At 39.0% G+C, this 25,774-nt stretch overlaps 2 protein-coding genes across 2 annotated transcripts in view; one reads left to right on the top strand and one right to left on the bottom strand.

Moving 5' to 3' along the window:
* Positions 1 to 25,774, bottom strand: part of LOC126936113 (olfactory receptor 5M1) — a 270,162-nt gene that overhangs the window by 129,790 nt on the left and 114,598 nt on the right. Inside the window, exon 2 of the mRNA XM_050758559.1 lies at positions 15,503 to 15,621. The gene's annotated coding sequence lies outside the window, so the exon portion shown is untranslated. The remainder of the gene's footprint in view (positions 1 to 15,502; positions 15,622 to 25,774) is intronic.
* The window catches only part of LOC126936101 (putative fatty acid desaturase 2-like protein FADS2B), a 38,710-nt gene continuing 24,779 nt past the window's right edge, over positions 11,844 to 25,774 (top strand). The window contains exons 1-2 of the mRNA XM_050758543.1: positions 11,844 to 12,443; positions 23,709 to 23,819. Coding sequence (XP_050614500.1) covers positions 12,117 to 12,443; positions 23,709 to 23,819 — 438 coding nt within the window. The 5' untranslated portion in view covers positions 11,844 to 12,116. The remainder of the gene's footprint in view (positions 12,444 to 23,708; positions 23,820 to 25,774) is intronic.

The raw sequence follows: 25,774 nt of genomic DNA, 5'->3' as shown, positions 1-25,774 counted from the left end.
AGCATGTAACCAGCAGTAGAAACACGATAAATGTGAGCTGAATATATTTGCCACCTTGAGTGTTTACTCCAGGAGGTACACACAGTAACCAATTAAAAGGGAGTGGTGGAAAGGGGCCAGTTTAAAATTTGCCTGGTTCTTTCCTCAATGCCTTTGAATTATTTGTCCTTTGAAGACCATAAAGATTTCAGATGGGCTGATCATCATGCTTTCCAAGTTTTTTGGTTGTAATTTAATTTAATTATTGTGATTAAAATGACACTGTTCCCCATAAATACTCAAGACCCACTCACAGTTTCTTATATTTACATTCATATATCTAGGATCTCTCAAGTTCATTCTCTTTGGGTTCATCTAACATTATATGGTCTTCGTTCTTGCTGGTATAATAGTTTATTAGGTAATCGTTTATTAGGTAATTAACAGTCCAAGTCACCTTGGCTATCTGCCAAATGAATAGAAGCACACTACAGATTTTAGAGGGAGTTGAAGGGAAGAGATTTCCCAGGGCTTTGGTAGGTGGAGAAGGCTTTTTGGAGAGGATAGGCCTGAACCATTTCACCATTAAAAGCACTTTTATTATTCTTCTCCATAGTCACCATATGTATATATTTGTGTATGTTTATATATATACTTATATATATAATATATATAATTTATATATTATATATAATTTATATATATTATATAATTATACATATTATATATATTTATATATATTTTTATATATATAAATGTTGAATCATATTGATTTGTATACTATTGGAAATGTTGTTCAGGAGATACAGCATTTCTGCTGGATGTGTTCATTCAACATTTAACATTTCTCCTCCTGAATGTGTAGAAGTGTTGTGTAGGAGTGTTGTTTCCTACACACCAAACATGTAAGCTCTCTTTGTTTATTTCTTTAAGTTCTGCTCTGGTCCAAGCAATTTACGCAGTATCAACAGAAATAAATCCACAAGCATCTCATAAGCACCTATTAGAAGCTCAGCACCAACCCCAACTCTGGGAAGGAGTATAGTCATCAGTCATTGAATCTGCTAGTAAGATAGTACATTCTGGAAAGTAACCTCAGAGTAGATGGCAATATATATTTATGGCAATATAAATCAAGAAACTTAGAAAGATGCACTCCTTTGGCTTTGCAGTTATTAAGCCTTTAATGAAACTTTTAATGGCAGTATAAATGCTGAGAGGTAATTTGATAAGAGGTGTCAATAACTTTAGCATAAATTCTGAAAGGTAATTTGATAAAAGGTGTCAATAACTTTAAAAACAGTCAAACCCTTTAACGCAGCATTGCCTACTCAAGGCATTTATCCTACAGAAATAATGCAAATAAATACTATCAAAAAGGGTTTCATTACAGCATTACTAATAATGGAAACAATTGGAGATTCACATAACCAATAACAATGGCATTTCTAAATAAAGGATGGTACATTCTCAATTTGGAAAATTATGTAGCCATTTAAAATTGTGTTTTTTAAAAAGAATATTTTACATAGGGAAAATATTAAGAAAAAAGATGTTAAGTGGATAAAAGCAGGATACAAAACAGCAATACTATTAAATGTGTACAGTTGTATTTCAAAGATATGAATAAATGTGTGTATATTTGTGTGTGTGTGTGTGTGTGTGTGTGTGTGTGTCTAATGATCTCCCTAAAAGGGACAAGGCCATCAGTATGTGCAGGTCATTAAAAAAAATCTTTATATGTCCTATAGAGTCAGAAAAATATAGAAAGATGACTAATAGGTTTCTATCCTCAAAAAGAGTTGACATCCCAGCAGAAAAGATATAATTAACACATGGCATAATAAAAAATATACAACAGAGCAAAGACTTGGAATCAACCCAAATGTCCATCAGTGACAGATTGGATTAAGAAAATGTGGCACATATACACCATGGAATACTATGCAGCCATAAAAATGGATGAGTTTGTGTCCTTTGTAGGGACATGGATGCAGCTGGAAACCATCATTCTTAGCAAACTATCACAAGAACAGAAAACCAAACACCGCATGTTCTCACTCATAGGTGGGAACTGAACAATGAGATCACTTGGACTCAGGAAGGGGAACATCACACACCGGGGCCTATCATGGGGAGGGGGGAGGGGGGGGGAGGGATTGCATTGGGAGTTATACCTGATGTAAATGACGAGTTGATGGGTGCAGCACACCAACATGGCACAAGTATACATATGTAACAAACCTGCACGTTATGCACATGTACCCTACAACTTAAAGTATAATAATAATAAATAAATTTAAAAATATATATATATATACAACAGAATATGGGAACTAGACTTCTGCTGTCTCATCTTGTGGTCCTCCTTTGGGGAATTACCTCTCCTTCAATGTGATTGTGTCTCTAGTAAGGCAACCTCATCACCCTGACTTGCAACTTCTTGGGCTCAGTCACAAGTGGGGTCCATGATCCAGGCTAGCTCACCTGGTATCACTCTTTGTTGGGCCACAGAATGAGAGTCCATCTGGATGCAATTTTTACACTTTAGAAAAGAGAAGCTCTTTGTATGAATTTGAAGCCCAAACTTCTAGCATTGACCAAGAAAGTAATATATCTGAGAATGAAGCCAACCTGGAGAAGAACCAAGTTGAACATTGAGAAAAAGAGACATTAGGACAATATCCTGAAAAAAAGCAATTTTTGCCCAATAGAACCAGCCATGCTTGAAGTCATATGTAATCCTGAACTTTTCTGTTTTGTGAGCCAATAAATACCTTCGTTATTTTCATTTTGTCAGACAGTAAATTCCATTTTCCCTTAAATCAATTTGATCTATGTTACTTGTCTTTCAACTCACAGGGTCATTATTGACATAAACACATCTTTCAAAGACATAGTACGAGTTACTGAATCAGGGAAGAAAGAGGTCACTTCCAGTCTGATAACTGGGAAAGGCTTCTCAGAAAGGAAGCAATCTGAGCTGGACCTTGGAACAAAAGAGAGAGTATGACCAGAAGAAAAGCTGGAATTTATAGAGGTAAAAATGTCAGGTGTTTGGTAAGATGCTTTTACTGAAGGAGAGACTTTGTGTTGGGAAGCAGGAACTGATGGACTGGGGCCAACATTGTAATTATCAGGCTAATGGGTTTGGAAATTATTCTATAAGCAATGAAATATCCATTAGAGAATTTTAGTAAGGGTGTGACCTGTTGAAAATCATCCTTCCAGAAAAATAATTAGTGTGAGAGTTATATCTAATACAAGTATAAAATTGGCACCCTCTTCATCCTTTTCCTCCTGTAATCTCTTCCCAGGGAAACTCACTAATCTCCTGGTCTTCAGTTTTCCACACTGATTTATCCTCCATACGTTGTCTGGTGGACTTTTTAAAAATATGTCTAATTGTGGCACTTAAAATGTCAGGATGTTTCTTAATGCCCATGCTGCAACATGGATAAATCTCAAAATAATTATGTTGAGGGAAAGAAACCAGACCAAAAAGGAAAAATGCATAGTATATGATTCCATGTATATAACATTCTAGAAAAAAAAGTGACAGAAAGCAGATCAGTGGTTGCCTAGCAATGGGGAGAAGGTGAGGAGGAAGGTTGAGAGTGTAATTACAGGGGAATGAGAGGACTTTAGAAGGCAATGAGATAATCACTGTCTTGGGTGCTAATGGCTTCATGGATGTATACATATGTCAAATTTTGCACCTTACATACATGCAATTTAGCATTTGTGGAATTGTTATACAGTTATACCTTGATATAAATTACACCTCAATAAAGCTAGTTTAAAAATAAAGTGACGACGTAGTCCAGTCTCAAAGCAGACAGCAAAACAGTACAACTAAAAACCAGTTTTTAAAGTAGTTCAGGCTTTTTTCATGTATTTTCAGAACTCGACAGCATCAACTCTCTAAAGCACCCTTATTCTTTCTTGATCCCACTTCTTCCAAATTCCTTCCCTGTTGCTACATCCCTTTATTCTAAATTCCTTGAAAATTTTACCTTCTACCAACAGCCATAAGCAAATAGATTCTCTATTTTTTCTAAAACATTAAATCCAATTCCAGACTCCAAATGTTAGCAAGAAGTTCTCGAATCAGGTATTTTTGGTATTAACCACTGCCCTTTCATTGTTTAAGGATTTCAGGGTACCAGAAGAAAAGAAATTAAAGAAGATGCCTCATCTTCATTCTGTGGTGGTCATCCTTATCACTGTTGATCGTTCTGCTACACAAGGCTATTTTTTTTTTAACCACTTAGCATTCAGTAATTCTTTCATTGTGCCAAGCATTAAGCCATGCATTTTCTTACTCCTCATAACAACCCCATAAGAAAGACACACAGCACCCCCTTTTCCCACTCACTTGCCGTCTTAGTTAGGGCTAGTCACTTACCTTCTCTGCTCACCAGTTGTCTCTTGTAAAGCGAGCTGTAAAACTAGGTGGCTCTTCAAACTCTGACATTGGTTTTTTTCTTTATTTACTATATATACCAATGCCAAATAAGGTGCCATAAGAAAGAAGAAAGGTGGATTACACACTAAAATTGGGCTCATTTTTATAGACTGGACCTATATGAACATTTACTGGCCTAAAGTAACTTTCTTTCCTTTTTTTTTTTTTTTTTTTTTTTTTTTTTTTTTGAGACGGAGTCTCGCTCTGTCGCCCAGATTGGAGTGCAGTGGCATGATCTCGGCTCACTGCAAGCTCCACCTCCTGGGTTTACGCCATTCTCCTGCCTCAGCCTCCCGAGTAGCTGGGACTGCAGGTGCCCGCCACCACGCCCAGCTAATTTTTGTATTTTCAGTAGAGAGGGGATTTCACCATGGTGGCCAGGATGGGCTATCTCCTGACCTCGTGATCAGTCCGCCTCAGCCTTCCAAAGTGCTGGGATTATAGGCGCAAGCCACGGCGCCTGGCGAGTAACTTTATTTCTTGTTCAGTATACTCAGAACAGATTGAGACTACAAGAAATCCTGAATACACAGACACATTTAAAGTTCTTGGAGACCATCTGGTCCCTGGAAGAATTCAAGAGCTTGATTTCTGAGCACATAAAAGAAGTCTGAGGCTAGGCAGGATTTTTCTGGGATCTGGCAGGGATACAGCCAGGACATGGTGTAACACGGGCAGTGGCATTCCAAGGACAGGGTGATAGGAGCAGTCTACCCTGGTAGAAAGGATGATTTTTATCACTGGCTTTAACAAAATTATTTTTAAGTGGCAATCTTCAACCATATGTGCTGCTACTTCCAGCAGTCTATTCCAGGACTGCTGATTCAGCAGAGCAAACTTCCCCAAAGCATCCAAGGCCACAGTGCCAAGTGGCAAGCATCCCTGCGCCCTAAAGATACCATGCAACACAATATATACCCAGCTTCAATCCGACAACACTGGGCTCTGCCTCAGAGGAAGCTCAAAGCCTCATCACAGGAAATTCATACATTGCTACTGACAGTATAAGATGATACAACCCCTATGGAAGGCCATATAAAAAACTGCCTATATTTTCACCTTTTGACTCAGCAATTTCACATTAGAAATTTACCCTGCAGATACATGTCCTAGATATCCAAGCAGTGAATATCATGGATATTAATTATCTGTGAAAAATAATACACTGTACAGTGCTTAGGGACGAGGTGTCACAATGTCAGTAACTAACTCTCAGATGAATCAGAAAAAAAAAAATGGGTGGATAGTTGAACTGAATGAAAATAGATGGATGGGTAGAGAGCATAGGATGAATGGACAGAAATGAATAATGACACAGATAAATGATTGATTGATTGACTGATAGCACATGCAATGTGAAATAAATAAAGCAAATATGGTAAAATTCTGACAACTCGTAAATCTAGATGATGGAAAGGTAAGTATTCATTTCCCTATTCTTGCAGCTTTAGGTTTGAAATTTTAAAAAATAAAATGTTGGGGAAAATTAAACCAAATTACTTTGTTCTTAAATGACTGAGAGACCATGGGCCGAAGACCTCATGAAACTATAGGATGAGTCTACAGCATTTCCCAAAATTGAAGTGAGGCTAAACTGGATATTATTGAGCAGGAAGCAAAATAGCCATGAAGTTTTAAAGTAAAACTGCATCAACCAATCACTTGAAGCCACTTGAAGCTTGAACCCTAGAGTGTACATTTATTTTCCTTAAATATTAGAGAGTATTCAGGGAAAAATTTTAAGACGTCATCTTCATCTCCACACCTTTTAAGCTAACTAACTCCTTGCAGGAGATTTCATCTCTTTGAACCTGATTTGTCCTTTGAGAGAAATGGCATTCACGCTTATCACCCACTACTATTGTGAGAATTAAGTAACATGTCACACACCACTTATCACATACCACTATTGTGAGAATTAAGTAAAATTAAGAGGTAAGTAAACATGAGGGATGCATGGCAAATGCATGACAAATGTCTCTTCTCTTCACTTTCTTTCTACCAATTGTGTACCTAAGAGACCAGCTAAAGGTCATTGGCAAACCTGAAACTATGATATTCATTCATGCATTAATCATTTACTTAGCAAATATTTAGTGAGGACCTAATTTTATGCCAGACTCTGCAAACAGTGATGAACAAAACAGGCAAAGTCCCTGCCCTCCTGGATGTTGGAATTTAATCCCCTTCTCTTTCCTCTACCCCTCCCTGTCTCTTACTTGACTAGTTGAGCACTGTTTTGGGTGTTCCTGAGAATAGGCCTCTGTTTCTCCTTTTCCCCCATGAGATAAGGCAGCAGCTGAGACCACGGAAGTAAATGATTGCTTTAAGTTTGTGTGAAAACAAGGCCACACTGCCCCACTTGAATCCTGCCCATGGCAGGACCAGGGCCAGCCAATAGCAGGCTGTCAGCACAGCTAAAGCAGTCCTTCCTGAATGTCTGCTTTGAGACAATGAGACTCTTTTAAGCCAAGGCACCAGTAGCTAATTGGAGTGTTTTTCAAACAAACTTTGTTGAAATTATAAAGCAGCACTTCGGAACAGCTGCCCTGGGAAGAAATGGGAGTGCAGTTTACAGTGTTCATACACACAGAGCCAGGGTGTGCCCCGAGTTAAATGAATCCATCTGGGGAGCAGATCGGCCCTGATCATAATGAGCAAATCAACCCCTGATAAAAATAGCTGCACTCACATGCAGCTATTTTATCCAAAGTAGATCTCAAGGAGCTCAAAGCACATTATAAAAAGATAGGTAAATAGTGAGCCAACAGAAGAATCCTTTTCTGTTCAGTCCAACATTCTATCTGGTTCTGTAGCTAAGAAGAAAGCTTATGTTTTTCTCTGTGTGACACAGTGGATCCAGCTGGAATAGTTCCTATGGAGAACGTAGAAAATCTTGTACTCATTGTAAAATCACAGTTATCATAATAATATTAGCTTGGTGCAAAAGTAACTGCTGTTTTTGCCTTTGCTTTTAATGGCATTAACACTATTATTAACTTAATAACAGAATTCTGCATTAAAACCATACTTCTACATTCGTTGTCTCTTTTGAGCCTCACAACGGCCCTTTAAGATAAGCAGAATAGGTATCATACCTTGTTGAACAGAGAAAGAAACTGAAGTTCAGAGAGGGTAAGTGCCTCACATAAAGAGGCACAGCTTTTTAGAAGGAAGTAGCATAAAAGAGACATGAACAGTTCTTATGCTAACACTGGTGCTTTCTTGCTCTCTTTGCTATCTTCAAAAAAGATCTTTCTCTGTTGATTACAGAGTTTGAATCCTCAGAACCTCAAATGGCACAGGCTGGCATCTGAGCTTGTTGTGGAATTCTTTTTAATGATTTCCATTTTTTACCAGAAAGAACAATGCTTTGATTTTGAGGGCGTTACTATAGAATTGTCCATAAACTTAACTTGATCTTTTGGTTGATTCATGACGTTGCAGAGCTGGAGAATGTTCATTTATTAATTTAAAAGGAGTCAAGGAGCCTCAAGGAGAAAGATTCAAAGTGGGACAACTGTGATTCCAAAAATCAAGCCCTTGTCCGTGGGAGAAGGAAAGACCAGTGTGCTTCTTCAGTCTGTGTTGAACGCTTTGATATTTTTTCTCCCACTTCTTTTATTGGACTAATACATGTTTGTCTCTTTTTCTTGCCCATTGACTGACTGTATTCCCACTCCCTTTAGGAGCACTGAATTATTAAATTCAGAGTTCATTGCCCGGCAACTGCATGTGCCCACTGAACATTGCTGAGGTTGAGTAATATGCTGACTCGGAGATAAATAAATGGTATCAGTAGCTAACATTTACCTCTAGGACATCTAGGTATTCTCCTAAGCATGATACATGAATTAACATATTTAATCTCTACAAAGGAAGGTCTCTTAGGCATTAGTATTATTGGCTTCATCTCTTAGAAATGTGAAACTGAGGCACAGGAAGGTTAAGGCCCTTGTCCCAGTTCACAGCACTAGAAGCAGCGGTCCTGGATTTTGAATCCTGGAAATCTAGCTCTCTACAAAGAAACCACGTGCTTAGGAATGGAGGGAGTTGGGCAATGGGTTTTCTTTATTTGTTTTGTTTCATTTCAGCGGCTCCTGGTACAGAGAAAAGAAAGTTTTGTTCATCTCTCATCTCCAAGTTATCTAGTGTAGCCATCAGAAAAATAATGAGTTCTTGTGAAAACGTAATAAATTATATGAAGGCAAGATGGCTCTCAGCAGCAGGAAAAACTTCTATAATACCTCTGACCAGTTTCAGGCTGAGAAGTAGGGGCACTGGGATTTTGAGGGTCAAACTGCTTTGGCCAAGGGATACTGCCTTGAGTATCTTAAGTAATCGAATACACAGATTTGAGTCACAGTAACCCCTACTCTGCTGTCCTGTATGAGATGATAGGAAAATGGCCCAATAGTTTTAAAGATGGTGAGAAGTCCTGGAGGCACAATGCTAGCCCATGGAAGCCACTCCAGGCGGGTTTGGTGGATGGATTCATAAATGAATGAATGAATGATTCACCTTCAATCAGCAAAAGATGCCTGCTTTTCAAAAAGCTCAGTGTGGGATTCACGTCTCAGAATCTTCTCCTTAAAAGAACTTTGGTTTAAACACTTCTTTTTGTAACCATTATAATCTTCAGCATTACATCTGAGGCAAGGAATTGACCAAATTTTCCACCAGGAAGCATTAAAATATAATGAAAGAAGTCAGGGGAAGGGGGTGGGGAGTGGTTACTGAGAAGGGGTCAGTTCTCTGTGATGCTAGGACATTTGTTTTTGGCTTTGGGGAAAAATTGAACATAGCTAACATATCCCCATATTCTAACTGACTGCATCCAATATGAAAAGGAATATTTTAAGGTTGCCAAGCATACAGAGGGCTTTTGCTAGGAAAGCTCTCATTACCAATATTTTCTGAGTCTTCCAAACACTTTGCATGCAAATACCTGAGACTGGGTAATTTACAATGAATAGAAACTTATTGGCTCACAGTTCTGGAGGCTGAAAAATCCAATATCAAAGTGCCAGCATCTGGTGAGGGCCTTCTTGCCATGTCATTACCGGGCAGAAGGCAATAGGATGACAGAGAGGGCTTGAGGGGACTGAACTTGCCCTTTTATAAAAGCACCAATCTCACCCATGAGATGGAGCCCTCATAGCCTAATCACCTCTTAAAGACCCCACCTCTAAATACTGTTACCATGGCAATTAAATTTCAACATCACCCTTGGAGGGGACAAACATTCAAACCGTATCATCACGATACGGCAAAACGACATTCTCTTAAGTGTACTTAAAGTACCAGGCGACTCCTCTGGACAAGCCCCTGACGTGCCCTCACCAAACTTCCAACCAGATTCTTGCCCTAAAACCTCACTTATACTGGAACTCTGGAGCTGTCTTGAATTTACGCCTGGGAATTACAAATATTCAGTGTGCATATGTCGGATTTATAAAATTCCCATTCAGAAATCATAGTACAGGGGATTTCTGTCAATACCACAGCACCTAAGTTAATTTAATGCAATGCTGAAATCTGGGCTCATTCTTTCATTTTGCAGATGGGAAACTAAAGCCTACATAAGTCATTTGCCTGACCTTCCACGGCTAATGATGGGGAAGCCAAAATATGATCCGAGCTTCAAAATCAGTTTCTTTCTTTGATTCCCTATTTTTATTAAAGAAACTGCCTTTTACATTATAAAAGTAGCATACTAATTTGTAGAAAACTTAGAAAGTATCACAAAAAATAAAGAAAATAATATTGAATAATATTTCAATGCAAAGAGAAATAATGCAATATTTTGGCATATTTCCTTCCAATCATATAGCATCTAGTAAATACAATTTATTGACAAATTTTTTTATATGGCAAGCAGGAGTCCATGCCATTAAAAACTTCCTATTTAGTATCTATATAATATTCAGTGTATACATACTTTATACTTTATTTTAATATCTACATAATATTGAGTATATATACACTTTATTATATAGTAACACAGTCTTTATTGCTAACTATTTAGATCATTTCTGATTTTAACAATTATAAATAATATTGAAATAAATCTCCTTCTACATAAATCTTGAACTGAAACACTGATAATTAAGTTAGCACAGATTCCCAAATGTGAGAATATATTTTTTCTATTTTATGTAGCCTCTTTCCTTAAAATTAAGACCCTTCCCCCCACCACCACCCTGAAATTATTTCTTCCACTTTGTTTATAAACCACAGAGTTATTATTACAAATGTCTAGATTGAGGTGTGGGAAACAGAGGGAAAGAGCTGGAGATTTGGAATCAGAAAATCTAGATCAATGCACCAGTTCACTTCTCACTCACAAGGTGATCCTGGAATGTTACCTGAGAGGCTTTCCGTCCATGTTTTCTCACCTGGAAAATGGGGCAGTAATAGCACCTCCCTCAAAAGATTGAACTGAGGCTTAAATCAGATCAAACATGTGACAACGGCTTTGTAAACGTCAGTTGTGATTACCTTTATGTGTGCTGACAGATTTAAACAGCTTTCAAAGGGAAATCACAAGAGAGAAAACCAGTTTATGTTGATGTGCTTTTTGGTAAAATGAAACTCAAACCTTTCTTTATTTTTTTGTATTTGTAATGCTTTTGGGTACATAGTAGGTGTGTATATTTATGGGTACATGAGATATTTTCATAGAGGCATGCAATATTAAATAAGCACATCACGGAGAATGGGGTATCCATCCTCGCAAGCATTTATCCTTTGAGTTACAAACAATCTAGTTATCCTCTTTAAGTTATTTTAAAATGTACAATTAAGTTATTATTGACTATAGTTACCCTGTTGTGCTATCAAATAGTAGGTCTTAATCATTCTTCCTATTTTTTTTTTGTACCTATTAACCATTCCACTTCACTCCCCCAAACCCCCACTGCCCCTCCCACCCTCTGGTAACCAACCTTCTACAATCTATGTCCATGAGTTCAATTGTTTTGGTTTTTAGATCCCACAAATAAGGGAGAACATGCGATGTTTCCCTTTCTGTTCCTGGCTTATTTAATGTATTGTAATTCAAACCTTTCTTTTACAAAAGTTTGAAAGAATTGAAAGGCCCTCGGGATAAATAACAGCTGTCAAAAGAACATTTCCCAAGTCCAATTCGTGTCATCCTGGAGATTTTGAAAGCTTTTGCTCATATGTTGGATTAGCACATCTAAAAGTCTCTGATCACAGGCACGTCCGAGAGTTAATGAACCCAACACGCCTTGATGCTGTGCAGGAGAATCACCAGGACCACAGCTTAGTCCCTCCTCCCTCAGGGAGGGCCACAGCATGAAGCCAGAGTGTGATTGGCCTAGGCTCTTTACTAAAGAGCATTTAATGATGAAGGAGGATGCTTCCAAGAGGCTAGACAGCAGAGAGAGGACAAGTGAAGAGAGAAAGAAGGAAGGAAGGTGGCCTAGCCTTCATCGAGGCAGAAAAGATTCAGGACAGGCAAAGAAGTGAGAAGCTGGGAAGGTGCTCACTATCAGGTTTGTGAAAAGACAACTAGGCTCAGAAGTTTTCAGTGTAGGTGTCATACTGCAATGGAATGAAAAGGGAGAAAGGCAGTCATTTTATGGTTCAATCAGAGGTGAGGATTAGAAATTTCAAGCATTAACCCAGAAATCCTAGGGATTCAATGACAATGAAATTTGAAGAAAAGTGTGGGGACAATGGGAGCCTTGTAGGAAGGAATCAGTCATACCCAGGTGAGAAGCATCAGCCAAAAGGAAAACCCATAACAAATGGGGAAGCTGAGTTCTATGCAAAGCAGGAGGCAAATGGGAAATGCAGCGTGCCCAAGAAAAGCCTCAACATGTACACCTGGCAGGAGATCCAGAGGCATAATCAGGAGGCCGACCAATGGCTGGTCATCAATCGCAAGGTTTACAATGTCTCCAGCTGGGCAGACAGGCATCCAGGTGGGCGCCGGGTCCTCAACCACTATGCTGGGGAAGATGCCACGGTAAGAAACTCCAGGCTTTCCCCCACAACCCTCTCCATCTTTCCCCCAGCTGCTGGGTGGCTGAGATCTTGGCTGTCTTCCCAAAAGCATTGCACAATCATTCATCTCTTCCCAAACCAACTTTTCAGGATTCCTCTCTAGCAAAATTTTAGTAGTAAATTAAGCCTCAAGGTCTAACTATGAGCTGTACCTGGTTTGGGATGAGTTCAGATACTGCCAGTGAATACTATGTTTGCATATTCTGCGTTTTCTTTTGTTCTTGGTGGTTTGTTTTGCTTTGTTTTGAAGCTGAGTCACTGTCTTACAAGAAGAAAATGACAAATATGTGAGTAAAATCTGGGAAAAAAAAAAAAAAAAAAAAAAAAAGGCATCTGAACCCAAATAGAAATTTATAAGACTCTTATAAATTTCAAATAATTGGAGTGCATAAAAGAAAGAAAGAAAGTCACGCAGTGGGCATGAAAATGTTGTGAATAATGATGAAAGCCTACAATTACCTAGGCTTTAAGAGCTTGAAGAGCTCTTTGGCTTCCTGTAGTTCATTCAGTATCATACAGGTAATGCAACCCCACTTTTATTGACACATTGAAATGCATCACCTCACTTAAACCTACAAGGAAGGTGACTATTATTTCCGTATCACAGATGAGAAAGTTGACATTCAAAGATGTAAAAAACATGTCACACAGCCAGCAAGTAATGGTGCCAAATTTTGAAATCAGGTCGGTTTGATCCTAAAGCCCTAAATATCTGGATTGTAAAAGAATACAATAAAATTTCTACTTATTTGATAAAATGGTGTCTCAAAATCTTAAATGCCTTAAGGAATCTCTTTTAAAATATTCCATAAAGAAGTCAGTTTTCTCTCAATTGGGACTTTTATTTCCCACACTGTACAGACGAAGAAACAGAATTAGAGGAACTAAGCAACTAACTCAAGGTCAGAAATTAATATATGACAGAATCGAAATTTAAATACAGGCTTTTAAAAATTATGTGGCTCCTGTTGGTTTTACAGTTTAGCATATAACTTCTTTAACTGGTTTTAAAGATTGGATTGAAAACATTATTTTGCTAAGTACCAGTCTACAAATGGTACCGTACTAATCCTAACAAAATTCACAAATACCTGCAAGATTTCATCTTTTGATGCCATCAACATCTCTTCCTCAATTCTTATTCTTCCCCCAATTTCTCATCCCTCTTCTCTGTGTAGGCTCTTGTTCTTCTGCCACCTTCCTATCTTATTTCTACAGTCAGAATAATACCTTTCTGAGTATGCCCTGCTACAGCCCCACCACTTCTCTCAGATATATTTTTTTAAACAAATTTCAAACTTTCCTTGGAAAATAAGCATGAGCTTATACACAGTGCCCAGAAATCAGAGAGCAGAGGGTAGAAGCAGCAAGAAGAAGAGCATTTGTGTAAGAACAACAGGAGAAAAAAAAAGAAGAAGAAGAAGAAAATGTAAAACATACTACAGATGCCTATCTATCCCATCCCCTCATTTCCACAACTCATAGAAAATACAGATGAGGCTTTGCTAACACAAGTCACAGAATTGGCTCAGAGGATGTGTTTGCAAAGACATGAGCGTTCAACCACCTTAAAAATAACTGATAGCCTCACTCAGCTGGAGGCAGCCAAGATAGATGATAAAGTTTTAATTTGCTAATGATTTTTACCTCCTGGAAGTCAGGAAAAGACCCTGAGTTTGTGTCCAATTATAGCCAACAAGGAGGAATTAATTAATATAATAGAAACCATCAGAATCTTGGGGGAAAATACCCATGCCACCTTAGGATTTACGTATGTCAAAGAAGAAAATCATAAGTTGGTCAGTCATGTACCTTAGACTTTAGGAAAATAAATAAAAAATGTCCAGAGAAAAGATTCTCCTAGAGAAAATGGCTTAAGAAGAAACGGGGAGTGCCAGAACAATCCACAGTACCCATGACTCAGAGTACAGGGAGCCTGAGCTTTGGAATAGGTTATGTGAACCTAGGAATGTTATTAGGATGTTCTGAGTCTCAGCTTCCTCATCTGCAAAATGAGGCTGACATTACCCATCTGAGTGATTTATGGCAAATAGAACCAACGCATGTAAAGTGTTTGGCATTAGTGCCAGATACTTAGTAAAAGTTCATTCAGTCATAGCCATTATCAGTCTTATCACCAGCATCTTTATCCTCAGAAATATAATTAGTATTTCCTGTTTGTTCACCACCAGCTTAGAAATCCTGTTTATATTTTGTGTCATCTGATTGGGAACGGAGGGACTATATAATGAAGCATCATGCTTTCTTTTTTTTCTTTTCTTTTTTTTAATTTGAGACGGAGTCTCGTTCTGTCGCCCAGGCTGGAGTGCAGCTGTGCAGTGTCGGCTCACTGCAAGCTCCGCCTTCCGGGTTTACACCATTCTCCTGCCTCAGCCTCCCGAGTAGCTGGAACTACAAGCTCCCGCCACCAGGTCCGGCTAATTTTTTGAATGTCTTTGTATTTTCAGTAGAGACGGGATTTCACTGTGTTAGCCAGGATGATCTCGATCTCCTGACCTGGTGATCCGCCCTCCTCGGCCTCCCAGTGAAGGAGGGAAGATCATAAAGTCAGAAGGCCTGATATCAAATGCTTACCCCATAACTTAAGAGTCGTTTGCAGGTCAAGCCTCTGAGTGGCAAGTGTGAGCCAAAGTACTCTCACTGTGTGCCAACCCCGGGCCCATGGCTGCACCTGCCCAGAGAAAGCACCCTTTTCTTATATACATAGTAACTCTTCTCTAGGTCTCCATCGTCCTCATAAAAGGTGAATGATGGTATCTACGTAATCTATCCCACAGCGTCCTTCATTCATTCATTCACGCAGTCAGTTGTTCCAGAACTCTTGTTAGGGTTCCACCCTCATGGGAATGAAACAGGTCTGCTTTGCATCTGGGCTCTACATTTACTAGGAATGTCCTGAGGCTCTTGAAGTCTCAGCTCCCTTATCTAGAAAATGAGGATAATAATACCTTCACCTTAGCATTGCCATAAAAGTCAGCAGAGATCAAATGAAGTGCTCACCGTGGTGCTTGGTACAGATTAGACGCTCAAAAGATAGCAGCTCTTGCATTTTGTTATTACTTCACTCTTCTGAGGTGGGTTTCCATTTTCTCCAAGGAACTTTACTAAGAAAAATAAATCTATAAAACAAAAGTGGTACATAAGCTCCTGTTATTGCACATATGAGGTATCTGGTATTTTCAAATGATATGATTTAAAACTAATGTCACTATGCTAATAACTAGAGTTATGGCCACAGTCTTTTTATCTGTAAGAGCTCACCTAGGAAAATCCAGAAACAACCTGTAAGTACAACAAGGAGGATTGATTCTATAGATTATAATTATAATACAATAAGCTATTTTGCAATAACATGAGGATTATAAAACATTTTTCTTTTTTGTTGTTGTTTTTTATTACACTTTAAGGTCTAGGGTACATGTGCACAACGTGCAAGTTTGTTACTTATGTATACATGTGCCATGTTGGTGTGCTGCACCCATTAACATTTACGTTACGTATATCTCCTAATGCTATCCCTTCCCCCACCCCCTCCCTACAATAGGACCCGGTGTGTGATGCTCCCCTTCCTGTGTCCAAGTGATCTCATTGTTCAGTTCCCACCTATGAGTGAGAACATGCAGTGTTTGGTTTTCTGTTCTTGCGATAGTTTGCTGAGAATGATGGTTTCCAGCTGCATCCACGTCCCAACAAAAGACACGAACGCATCTATTTTTATGACTGCATAGTATTCCATGGTGTATATGTGCCACATATTCTTAATCCAGTCTGTCACTGATGGACATTTGGGTTGATTCCAAGTCTTTGTTATTGTGAATAGTGCCGCAATAAACATATGTGTACATGTGTCTTTATAGCAGCATGATTTATAATCCTTTGGGCATATCCCCAGTAATGGGATGGCTGGGTCAAATGGTATTTCTAGTTCTAGATCCTTGAGGAATCGCCACACTGTTTTCCACAATGGTTGAACTAGTTTATGGTCCCACCAACAGTGTAAAAGTGTTCCTATTTCTCCACATCCTCTCCAGCACCTGTTGTTTCCTGATTTTTTAATGATTGCCATTCTAACAGGTGTGAGATGGTATCTCATTGTGGTTTTGATTTGCATTTTTCTGATGGCAAGTGATGATGAGCATTTTTTCATGTGTCTATTGGCTGTATAAATGTCTTCTTTTGAGAAGAGTCTGTTCATATCCTTTGCCCACTTTTTGATGGGGTTGTTTTTTTTTTCTTGTAAATTTGTTTGAGTTCTTTATAGGTTCTGAGTATTAGCCCTTTGTCAGATGAGTAGATTGCAAAAATTTTCTCCCATTCTGTAGGTTGTCTGTTCACTCTGATAGTAGTTTCTTTTGCTGTGCAGAAGCTCTTTAGTTCAATTAGATCCCATTTGTCAATTTTGGTTTTTGTTGCTGTTGCTTTTGGTGTTTTAGACATGAAGTGTTTGCCCATGCCTATATCCTGAATGGTATTACTTAGGTTTTCTTCTAGGGTTTTTATGGTTTTAAGTCTAACATTTAAGGCTCTAATCCATCTTGAATTAATTTTCATATAAGGAGTAAGGAAAGGATCCAGTTTCAGCTTTCTACTTATGGCTAGCCAATTTTCCCAGCACCATTTATTAAATAGGGAATCCTTTCCCCATTTCTTGTTTTTGTCAGGTTTGTCAAAGATCAGATGGCTGTAGATGTGTGGTATTATTTCTGAGGGCTCTGTTCTGTTCCATTGGTCTATATCTCTGTTTTGGTACCAGTACCATGCTGTTTTGGTTACTGTAGCCTTGTAGTATAGTTTGAAGTCAGGTAGCGTGATGCCTCCAGCTTTGTTCTTTTGGCTTAGGATCGTCTTGGCAATGCGGGGTCTTTATTGGTTCCATATGAACTTTAAAGCAGTTAACATATTTTTCTTCTTAGAGAAAGGTCTTACTCTGTTGCCTAGGATGGAGTGCAGTGGCATGATCATAGCCCACTACAACCTCCAACTCTTGGATTCAAGCAATCCTTCAGCCACAGCTTTCCAAATAGCTGAGACCAGAGGTGTATGCCATCACAGCCAGGTTTTTTAATTTTTTTGTAGAGATAGGATATCACTATGTTGCCCAGGCTGGTTTCAAATGCCTGGCCTCAAAACATCCTCCTGCCTCGGCCTCCCAAAGTGCTGGGATTACAGGTGTGAACCACTGCACCTGGCCTATAAAACACTTTGATGACAGTAAATATATATGAATAAATATCTGGCCACAAATTTTGTATAAAACAACAGTGTGTTCTGAGCTCCACGAAAAACATAATTGCAATCTTATGATGCATTCAGAGGGACAGCATACTCAGAACAAAGAAAGCAGTTTTATTATCTTGTGCGCTGGTTAGCACACTCCTTATTTCTGGACACAACACTCCAGTAGAGAGACTAAGAAACTAAAGTTCTTTCTCATGAGAGTCAGAGTCCAACAGGATGGGAAAGAATAACAAAAGCTTACAGGAAATATGGCAGGGTCCATTTCAACTATTTGGAGGACTGGTATGTGGAAGAAGGAAGAGTTGTGTGCAGCACCAAAAGAGGGCATTCTGAATGGTTTCAGATGAGTAGAGCCAGCAGAGGCAAGACTGGGGCAGGGGAAAGGGAAGGTGTATACAGAAATGGAGTACAAACATGATTCATGGTGTGAGTAAGCACCCCACCAGAATGGGCATCCCAGCCTGGACACTTCCTTTACTTAGCATAATATTGGCCAAAACTACATGCTAACTAATGTTAGTGGTTATCACAGAGGAATTCACTGGCTATGAGAAGAGGAGAAGACAGAGAGAAGATGAAGAGATAGGGGAAGAGAAAAGAGAAAGAAGAGGGAGGGAAAGGATCTTGTGTGCTGAGCTAAGGAGTTTGCATTTTACCCTTACTGCAGGGCTGCCTCTCTTCCTACTATATGTGAGAATGTATCCCTAGCACAGCATCCCTCCCACCTTCATTCTCACAACACAACTCCCTGGCATTTCTAAGCTGTTGGTAAAAGAAAAGTAATAATCAGTGATAATTGCATCTTTCCTGCAATTATTAAAATTATCTGATTCTCATGGAAATGATAGTTCTAGTTGTAAAATAGATGGAGGAGAGGAGAGAGAAAGAAGTTCAAGCGCTAAGAGATGAAAATAGGCCATGAGAAGACACTGCCTTTCTGGAAGGTGAGTCTGGCAGTTAAGTGAAGGATGAAATCCAGAAAAGCCTCCTGAAATGAAGGAAGACCAGGGTGGAGTCCAAGGAACATGTTGAAGGCCCAAGCAAGGTGTTGGCTACAGGAATGGAGAAAAGGAGATGGGTGGGAAGGATATTTAGAAGACGTAATTTATAGTATTTGATGAGTGACTTGATAAACTAACAGGATGGAGGAGTCTAAGCTGACTTAAGATATCTGGCTTGGGCAACTAAGTGGTGATATCTATTACAAGGAAACCCAGGAGAATGCACAGGTTTGAAAGGAAGAGGAAGGGGAGGGGAGAGTTAAGTTCCTTTCGGCTGGAGCTCAGCTGAACGCATTACAGAAAAAAAAAAAAATCAATATAAGGAAGGGTTTTCAAGAAACGAAAGTGTTCAAACGATAGAATGAGTTGCAGTGGGAAAATAACCCTCTGCTTATCCCTATGGGTAAAGAGGAATCTGGTGACTTTCTGTGATCATTCCCACTCCAAAGCAGCTGTCTCCCAGGACAAGGGCAAAGATGCTTTCTCCACACAAAACTGGCCTGTTCAGAACTCACTGTCCATCCGAAATTTGTAGAGACTTGTTCTAGCCATTGCCTTAGGGCAGGTGAAATCTGAGAAGGAAGCAGAAGAGGAATTACCCAAAGGTGCGGGAACAGAGGCCTTCATCTGTGGCTGGATATAGAACAGTCTCATGAGCTTTTTTTGCAGTGAGTACACCAAAGTCTATGTTCTAGTTATCTGGTTTTATGACTACACATACAACATTCTCCATGGATGGTTTCTAAATTTATGCTTGTTCCTCAGTGAACTTCTTTTGGGAAATTTCAACCCACCTCCCATGAACTAAGTCATAATCATATAGAATCATGGCCACTTCTTGATGTCTGACTCCAAAATCTAAGCTCTTAACCTCTAGGCTGGGTCCTCCATAGGTTTTAGAATGACTGAATAAATGAATGAAGGAATTAAGGAGCTCATAGAGAAGATTAGGTAGTATTACCTACATTTAGGAGAAATTAAGTAATTTCTGTGTGTGAAACAGCCTACACCTCTGCTACCCTATACCATGCCTTAGTGTGAATTAGGAAAGGCACACTCTTTGGGTGATTGCAGCCCTGTAAGCAGAAGGTTCAGCAAATGGAGTGTCCACTGGAAGTCAGGCCACACTTGCCATCTTGGCCAAGTGCCTTTGTACAGGGCACAGCCTGTACACAGCATTTAAGTTTTAAAAACAGAATTTTGTCTCACACCCTCTGACTTTATATACTTTTCTCTTCCACTAGGGATCATGCTGCTTTTACAGGAAAGCACACGACTCCATCTCCCACCAAATAACAGCAAAAATATTAGCAGTTTATCCAAGGTATTTGTGAAAGCAAAGTAGTAATCACATCTCCATGCTGTTACTATTTTGGAAATAATCAGTTATGAGATGAGCTATGGTATAAATTTATGAATAATTTAAATAGCAAAGATGATGATTGAGAAGGAAGTCAAAAGACTAACAGATGAAAATGTGAGATGTTGAAGTCACAAAAATGTTAGAAAATAGAGACGCCATGGATAGAAAGAGACAGCAGTGCTTAACACCTGTCTACTTTGAGTGCCACACTTTGTGCTTAACACCTGTCTACTTTGAGTGCCACACTTTGATTATCCTAATACCTTGTTATAGAAATGCTATATCCATTCATTCATTCACCCTTTCCCTTATTTGTCAGGTGTGTATTGATCACATGATATGCTTCAGGCACAGTGATCAACTTTAGGTATACATTGCCCAATAATAGTACATGGTCCCCGTCTTTAAAAAACTCACAAACCACTAAAAAAAGGGGTGAATACAAAGATTCATTATAGTATAAAAGTACAGTATAGTAGTAGAGTAGAGTATGGTACAGTGTACTGTAGTATAGTATAGTATAGTACAGTACAATATAGCACAGTATACTGTAGTACAGTACAATGTAGGATAGGATAGGATAGGATAGGATAGGATAGGATAGGATAGGATAGGATAGGATAGGATAGTATAAATTTGAAAAGTTCTAGGAACAAAGTGTCCTGTGAACCCAGGAGCAATCGTGAATCATTTTCCTGAGTGATTGGGGGAAGCAATGTTTAATCTGGGCCTTGAAGAGTGAGAGGAGCTTTTAGAGAAAACGAAGGAGGTAGTCAAGACCAAGAGAGCAGTAAGTGTAAAGCCTCAGAACTACAGAAAGCCGTGGAATGTATACTGAATGGGGAGGCTCCAGTAGAGAAGATGATGCATGAAGGGTATAGAGAAGGTGAGTCTAGGGAGGCAGGTTGGAGCCAGACGCAAAGTGTTTTACATGACTCAAACCTATGGTGGGGACATGCCATTACCATCTGCCAAGCAGATACATACTGATTTTAGCATCATCCACAATCTGGCATCACTCCTTTCTTGGGAGGACTTTAAGAAAACAAACTGTATGTGTTAAGGCTGGAATGGACCTTTAGGGCTTTAAGGCTTTAGAATTGCATAACCCCAAATTCCAATCCTGGCTCTGCTACTGAGTGTGGCATTTGGGGCAAGATACGTCTCCCCTCTGAAACTTAGTGTCTTGATCTGTACAATGAAAGTGATAGAACCTCACAGAAACAAAATGGTGCCTATGAGTTGGGCCGTAGAATACCTTGTACACAGGACACACTTCATAAACACTGACACTACCCCTTCTCCTCTTAATTTTATCCCCTCTCCTTCTTTCAGCTGGAACACATTTGGCCCAAGAATGTTGGTAACAGGACTTGCATTATTGCAGACTTTTCACGAAGGGAATTTCACAACTTAGTATCTAGATTCTGTTTGAAAATTCTTTCAAATCGAATAGTCTAAGGCTACCTAAACTCCTTCGTTGTACTGCCCCACTGATGCAGGAGAGTTCCACAGAGCAGGCCAGTATCTATTATTCTGAAAATCTCTGCGGCGTTCCCGTATGTTTTGTCACAGTTTGTCCCATATGGTTTGTCCCCTACAAACCTTTGAAGAAACAATGAACCCAGAAGAATATTATTGTCAGCACACGGTTCCAGGACTCTAGATAGCTGCTCAGAGTACAATGAAATTGCGATAGATGACATTCTACACTTTGATCTTGATCCATCAGGATGTCTTCCATTCTAACCTGCTCTGAAACAGTAAGCAGCACTTCATTTTTCAGTATGGGTCACAGTGAGATATTTTAATCACCCTCTTAATCACTGAATCACTCTTCCTGGTTAGGGAACCTAAGCTTTTGTATCATAAATGTGAAAAATTTAAACCCCTTTGAAATTATTTAGTCCAGCATTTCCCAAGGCACTCAGGAGGAGTGTACAGGAGCAAAACGGACACTGGTGGCATTATCTGTACAAAAGAAGCAATGGAACCTCACTGCCTGGACTGATTCTAACAGATAAAAGCCCATTTCACATCATTGCATCTGGAGACCCATAGGTGAAATAAGTCTAAAGAGTTGATATTGTATCCTTCTAATTAACCTTGTTAATTATAAAAATAACTTCTTCTTCCATAAGTAATTATATTATAGTACAGCATTATTATAATACTACAATAATAAGTAGGCTCCTATGTAATTCTTGGATATATCTAAAGTTGATTTAGTATTTGAAAATGTAGCACTCATTATATTCTCTAATATAATTCAAAGCTCACTCCACATTAGGCATTGAGGTAAAGGGAGGAAACCTCTGAATATTGAAGAGAAGGTAGGTAGTGGGTTCTTATCAGTGGAGGTATACACATAAGAAATATATCTGATGTGTATTTAACACACAGTAAATGCCATTGGCATTATTATTAATTTACTTAATCCTCATAATAACTTTATGAATTGGCCGGCTATTATTATCGCCCCTATTTAGGGAAGAGAATATAGAAGCATCACAGGCAATTCAAGAGACTTGCCTACAATTACTTAACTAGTAAGTAGCAATGCCAGAATTTGCATGTAGGAAAGCTGGCTCCAGGGTCCACTTTCGTAATCAGTATAATGCAACACCACCACTGCAGAGTAATTTGTATGGCTTCATGTATACAATTTACAACTTTGGTTATATTTCTTCATTTTTAATTGCTGCCATCTCCAAACCATAATAGCAACAAGTCTAGCATCTCCCTCTTGGAAAATCTTTCTTCTTTCCGAAAACAATTTAAATCCCTGGAAGAGAAGACTCTCTTTCTTCCAAACATAAGTAGGATATAGGCATCATCACTGCTTCTCATAGCCATATGGAATTGCTACTTAACATGCACCTGAGATAGAAAAATATAGTTTGTCACTTCTATTCTGCTTCTGGCTGTCACCGAGTCTCTGCACAGGCCAACACAGCATCTTTTTAATAGAGAGTGAGGAGACTCCTTCAGTGACAAGCTTAGCCAAAGATGTACTATTTTAGACCACCCAGGGCTCTAGGGCTGCGTTCTTATAATCTCTCATGCCTTTGCCTTAAGCCATCATCAACTGTAACCTGTCCTTCTCTAGAATTAACTAATTCAAGGGGCCTTATTCCCCTGGGCTTTGGCCAAGAACCCAGAGAGAGCCCTCAATGGAAGATATAATTTGCATAGCCAATCTTAGTTGCTGCACTGTCTCAGATAGTATGAGCAAATTTCACATTTACACTGATGCTGGACTTTTGTAAAGATTTATCCCAACCCATAAACTCCATTATTTCTTCTGGTGATAAATAAAATCATGATCTCATTAATGCTCCAGGATCCCCTGACTGTGTGGGTCATACCTAGAGAAGCAGTACACATAGTAGGTGGGTCTCCAGCAGGAAGCTTTCGCAGAGGTGGTTTTCAGGGATAATTTTGATCAATCAACTTGAAACATCAACTTGGAGTTACAAGCAAATCCTCTGCAATGAGATCTGTGCTGATTCCCAGATTGAGCACAGGACAAGATAAGTAAAGGAACTAATCTGTGGATAAGCATGTCTCTTCGAAGCCTCTAACAGGTATCTCTGATTTACAGGATGTCTTCAGGGCCATGCATCCAGAGCCTGACATTGTGCAGTTGTACCTGAAGCCACTGCTCATTGGAGAACTTGCCCCAGGAGAGCATAGCCAGGAAAGACACAAAAATGTGAGTGAGATGTCAGGATCCAGGGGTGTAGAAGGATGGAGACAAGGCATATTTTAAAGCCAGTTAACAGTTTTCTGTGAAGCCTGGGACCACAGTAGAGTCAATGGGTGGAGTCCACGTATTTCCAAACAATGCCTTTTTCTTTAGATCATCAGAACTCTTAAACCTTTGTGAAGCAAAAGAAGGAAGTTGTTGGCCCTTCATCAAACAGTAATTTCATGTCTCTAAGCACCTACTTCATGCCAGGGAACTTATGGATATAATTTCCTTTTCATTGACTGCTTGTAATTATGCTTTATGTCTATGTCTATGTTCCCAGCCCAACTAAGTTGCATGAGAGCTGAAACTATGTCCACTTTTCTTATCCCTGTGTCCTGAAGACCTCCTTTCACAGGATCAACATGTAGTAGAAACTCCAAAAACAGCTACTGATTGAAAGATGTCGCTGTATCCTAACCACAGCCTTTGTAAATTTGGGGAGATTATCATTCAGGGAAAATAAATAACTTTCTAAAAGTCTGACAGCTGGTGTATCAAAGAGCTGAGACTCCAAATCACTTCTCTCTGGCTCCAATCCCTTAGGTATTCCCAAGGATAAATGCCATTCTTCCTTTAATATTTTGACTACACGAATACTGTCTTCTAAAGAACAGAGTCTCCATAGGACTAAAAACTCGTTGGGATGGTTTTACATAACGCTGAGAGGAATTTTACTTAATATTGATTAATTCCATTTTTTGAAATTTATTTTTTGTAATAGCTTACATTTGCCTGACTCTTAAGCCCTTTGAAATAATTTGTACAATGTGTGGATCCATAAACCACTGTGAAGCAGCGGGAGCAAGGATTTTTTCCCTCTTTGAAAAATGAAGAAACAGACTCACAAAGGGAGCAGGACTAATCTGAGGACACAGAACTGGTTACGGGCAAATCTGAGACTAATACTTAAGCTCACTCTTTAGGCCCATGTTCATCCCACAGCACAGCTCTGTTCTAAAGAGTGGGTTGGTAGGATGGACAGCCTGCACTCACGCCCCAACCCTGCCATTCTCAAATTGTGTGAGTCTAGGCAAGTTCCCAAACCTCTTTTGGCTCAGTTTCTCCCCCATAAGATACCAAAAACAATGGCACCAACCTTATGAGAGTTATTGGGAAAACAATTGAAAGAATTAAAGTCATCATTGAAAGTGCTTAGAAGAGCGCCTGGAACACAGTAAATGCTCAGTAAATTTTACTTATTATCATAATCATGAACTGATTATGGTACTAGTAATTTTAAAACTTTCAGATATGTCCCCATCATTTGGGTCAGGTAGCTCTAGGTTAAAAATTGAAGGTGATGCAAATCTTTATTGTTTTTCCTAAATTTTTTCTGTTAAGAAAAATAAAATCCCACTAAGGACTGAGACCTATCAGATAATCATTATCTAAAAGAGTGTTGGTCTCCAGAGATAAAGGTCTACCATAAGTTTTCTTTAATACATTTGTGGGGATATTTGAGTTGCTGTATATAGAAAATTAGTATTTGAGCATAAAATTCGGTGTCAGGTGTAGGTTTAAGTTCACCACCTGTCACTGACTTGTGATAACTTCAAGTCAGTCACTCTTCTGGGTTTTACTGATCTCCCTCAACTCTGCAATAAATGTTTTGCAAAAGATGACCAGGCTGGAGGCACCCTAGAGATAACAAGTTAATATTAATTATTAAAATAATCTGTGGCCACAAGAATTGTAAGATTGATGGGGCTCGGGAGATGAGCCTATCCAGAACTTTTGCCAGGCAATGGGTCCTTTAAAAGTTGTGTCTGTGAATTTTGAAACTTTTGGCTTCTAGAATTCTTTTCATAGCTCTTTCTATTTTGTTTCTAACGTTTCTCCTTTCTTACATCTGTACAACCCTGTTACCTTTCTCATAACCTGGTCACTTTCCCAGCTGTCCTAGTTTCGAGTCCATG

Source organism: Macaca thibetana, chromosome 14 (assembly GCF_024542745.1).
Source record: "Macaca thibetana thibetana isolate TM-01 chromosome 14, ASM2454274v1, whole genome shotgun sequence".
Lineage (NCBI taxonomy): Eukaryota > Metazoa > Chordata > Mammalia > Primates > Cercopithecidae > Macaca > Macaca thibetana.
Note: the sequence above shows the minus strand (reverse complement) of the source record. Positions and strands in the feature narration are given on the sequence as shown.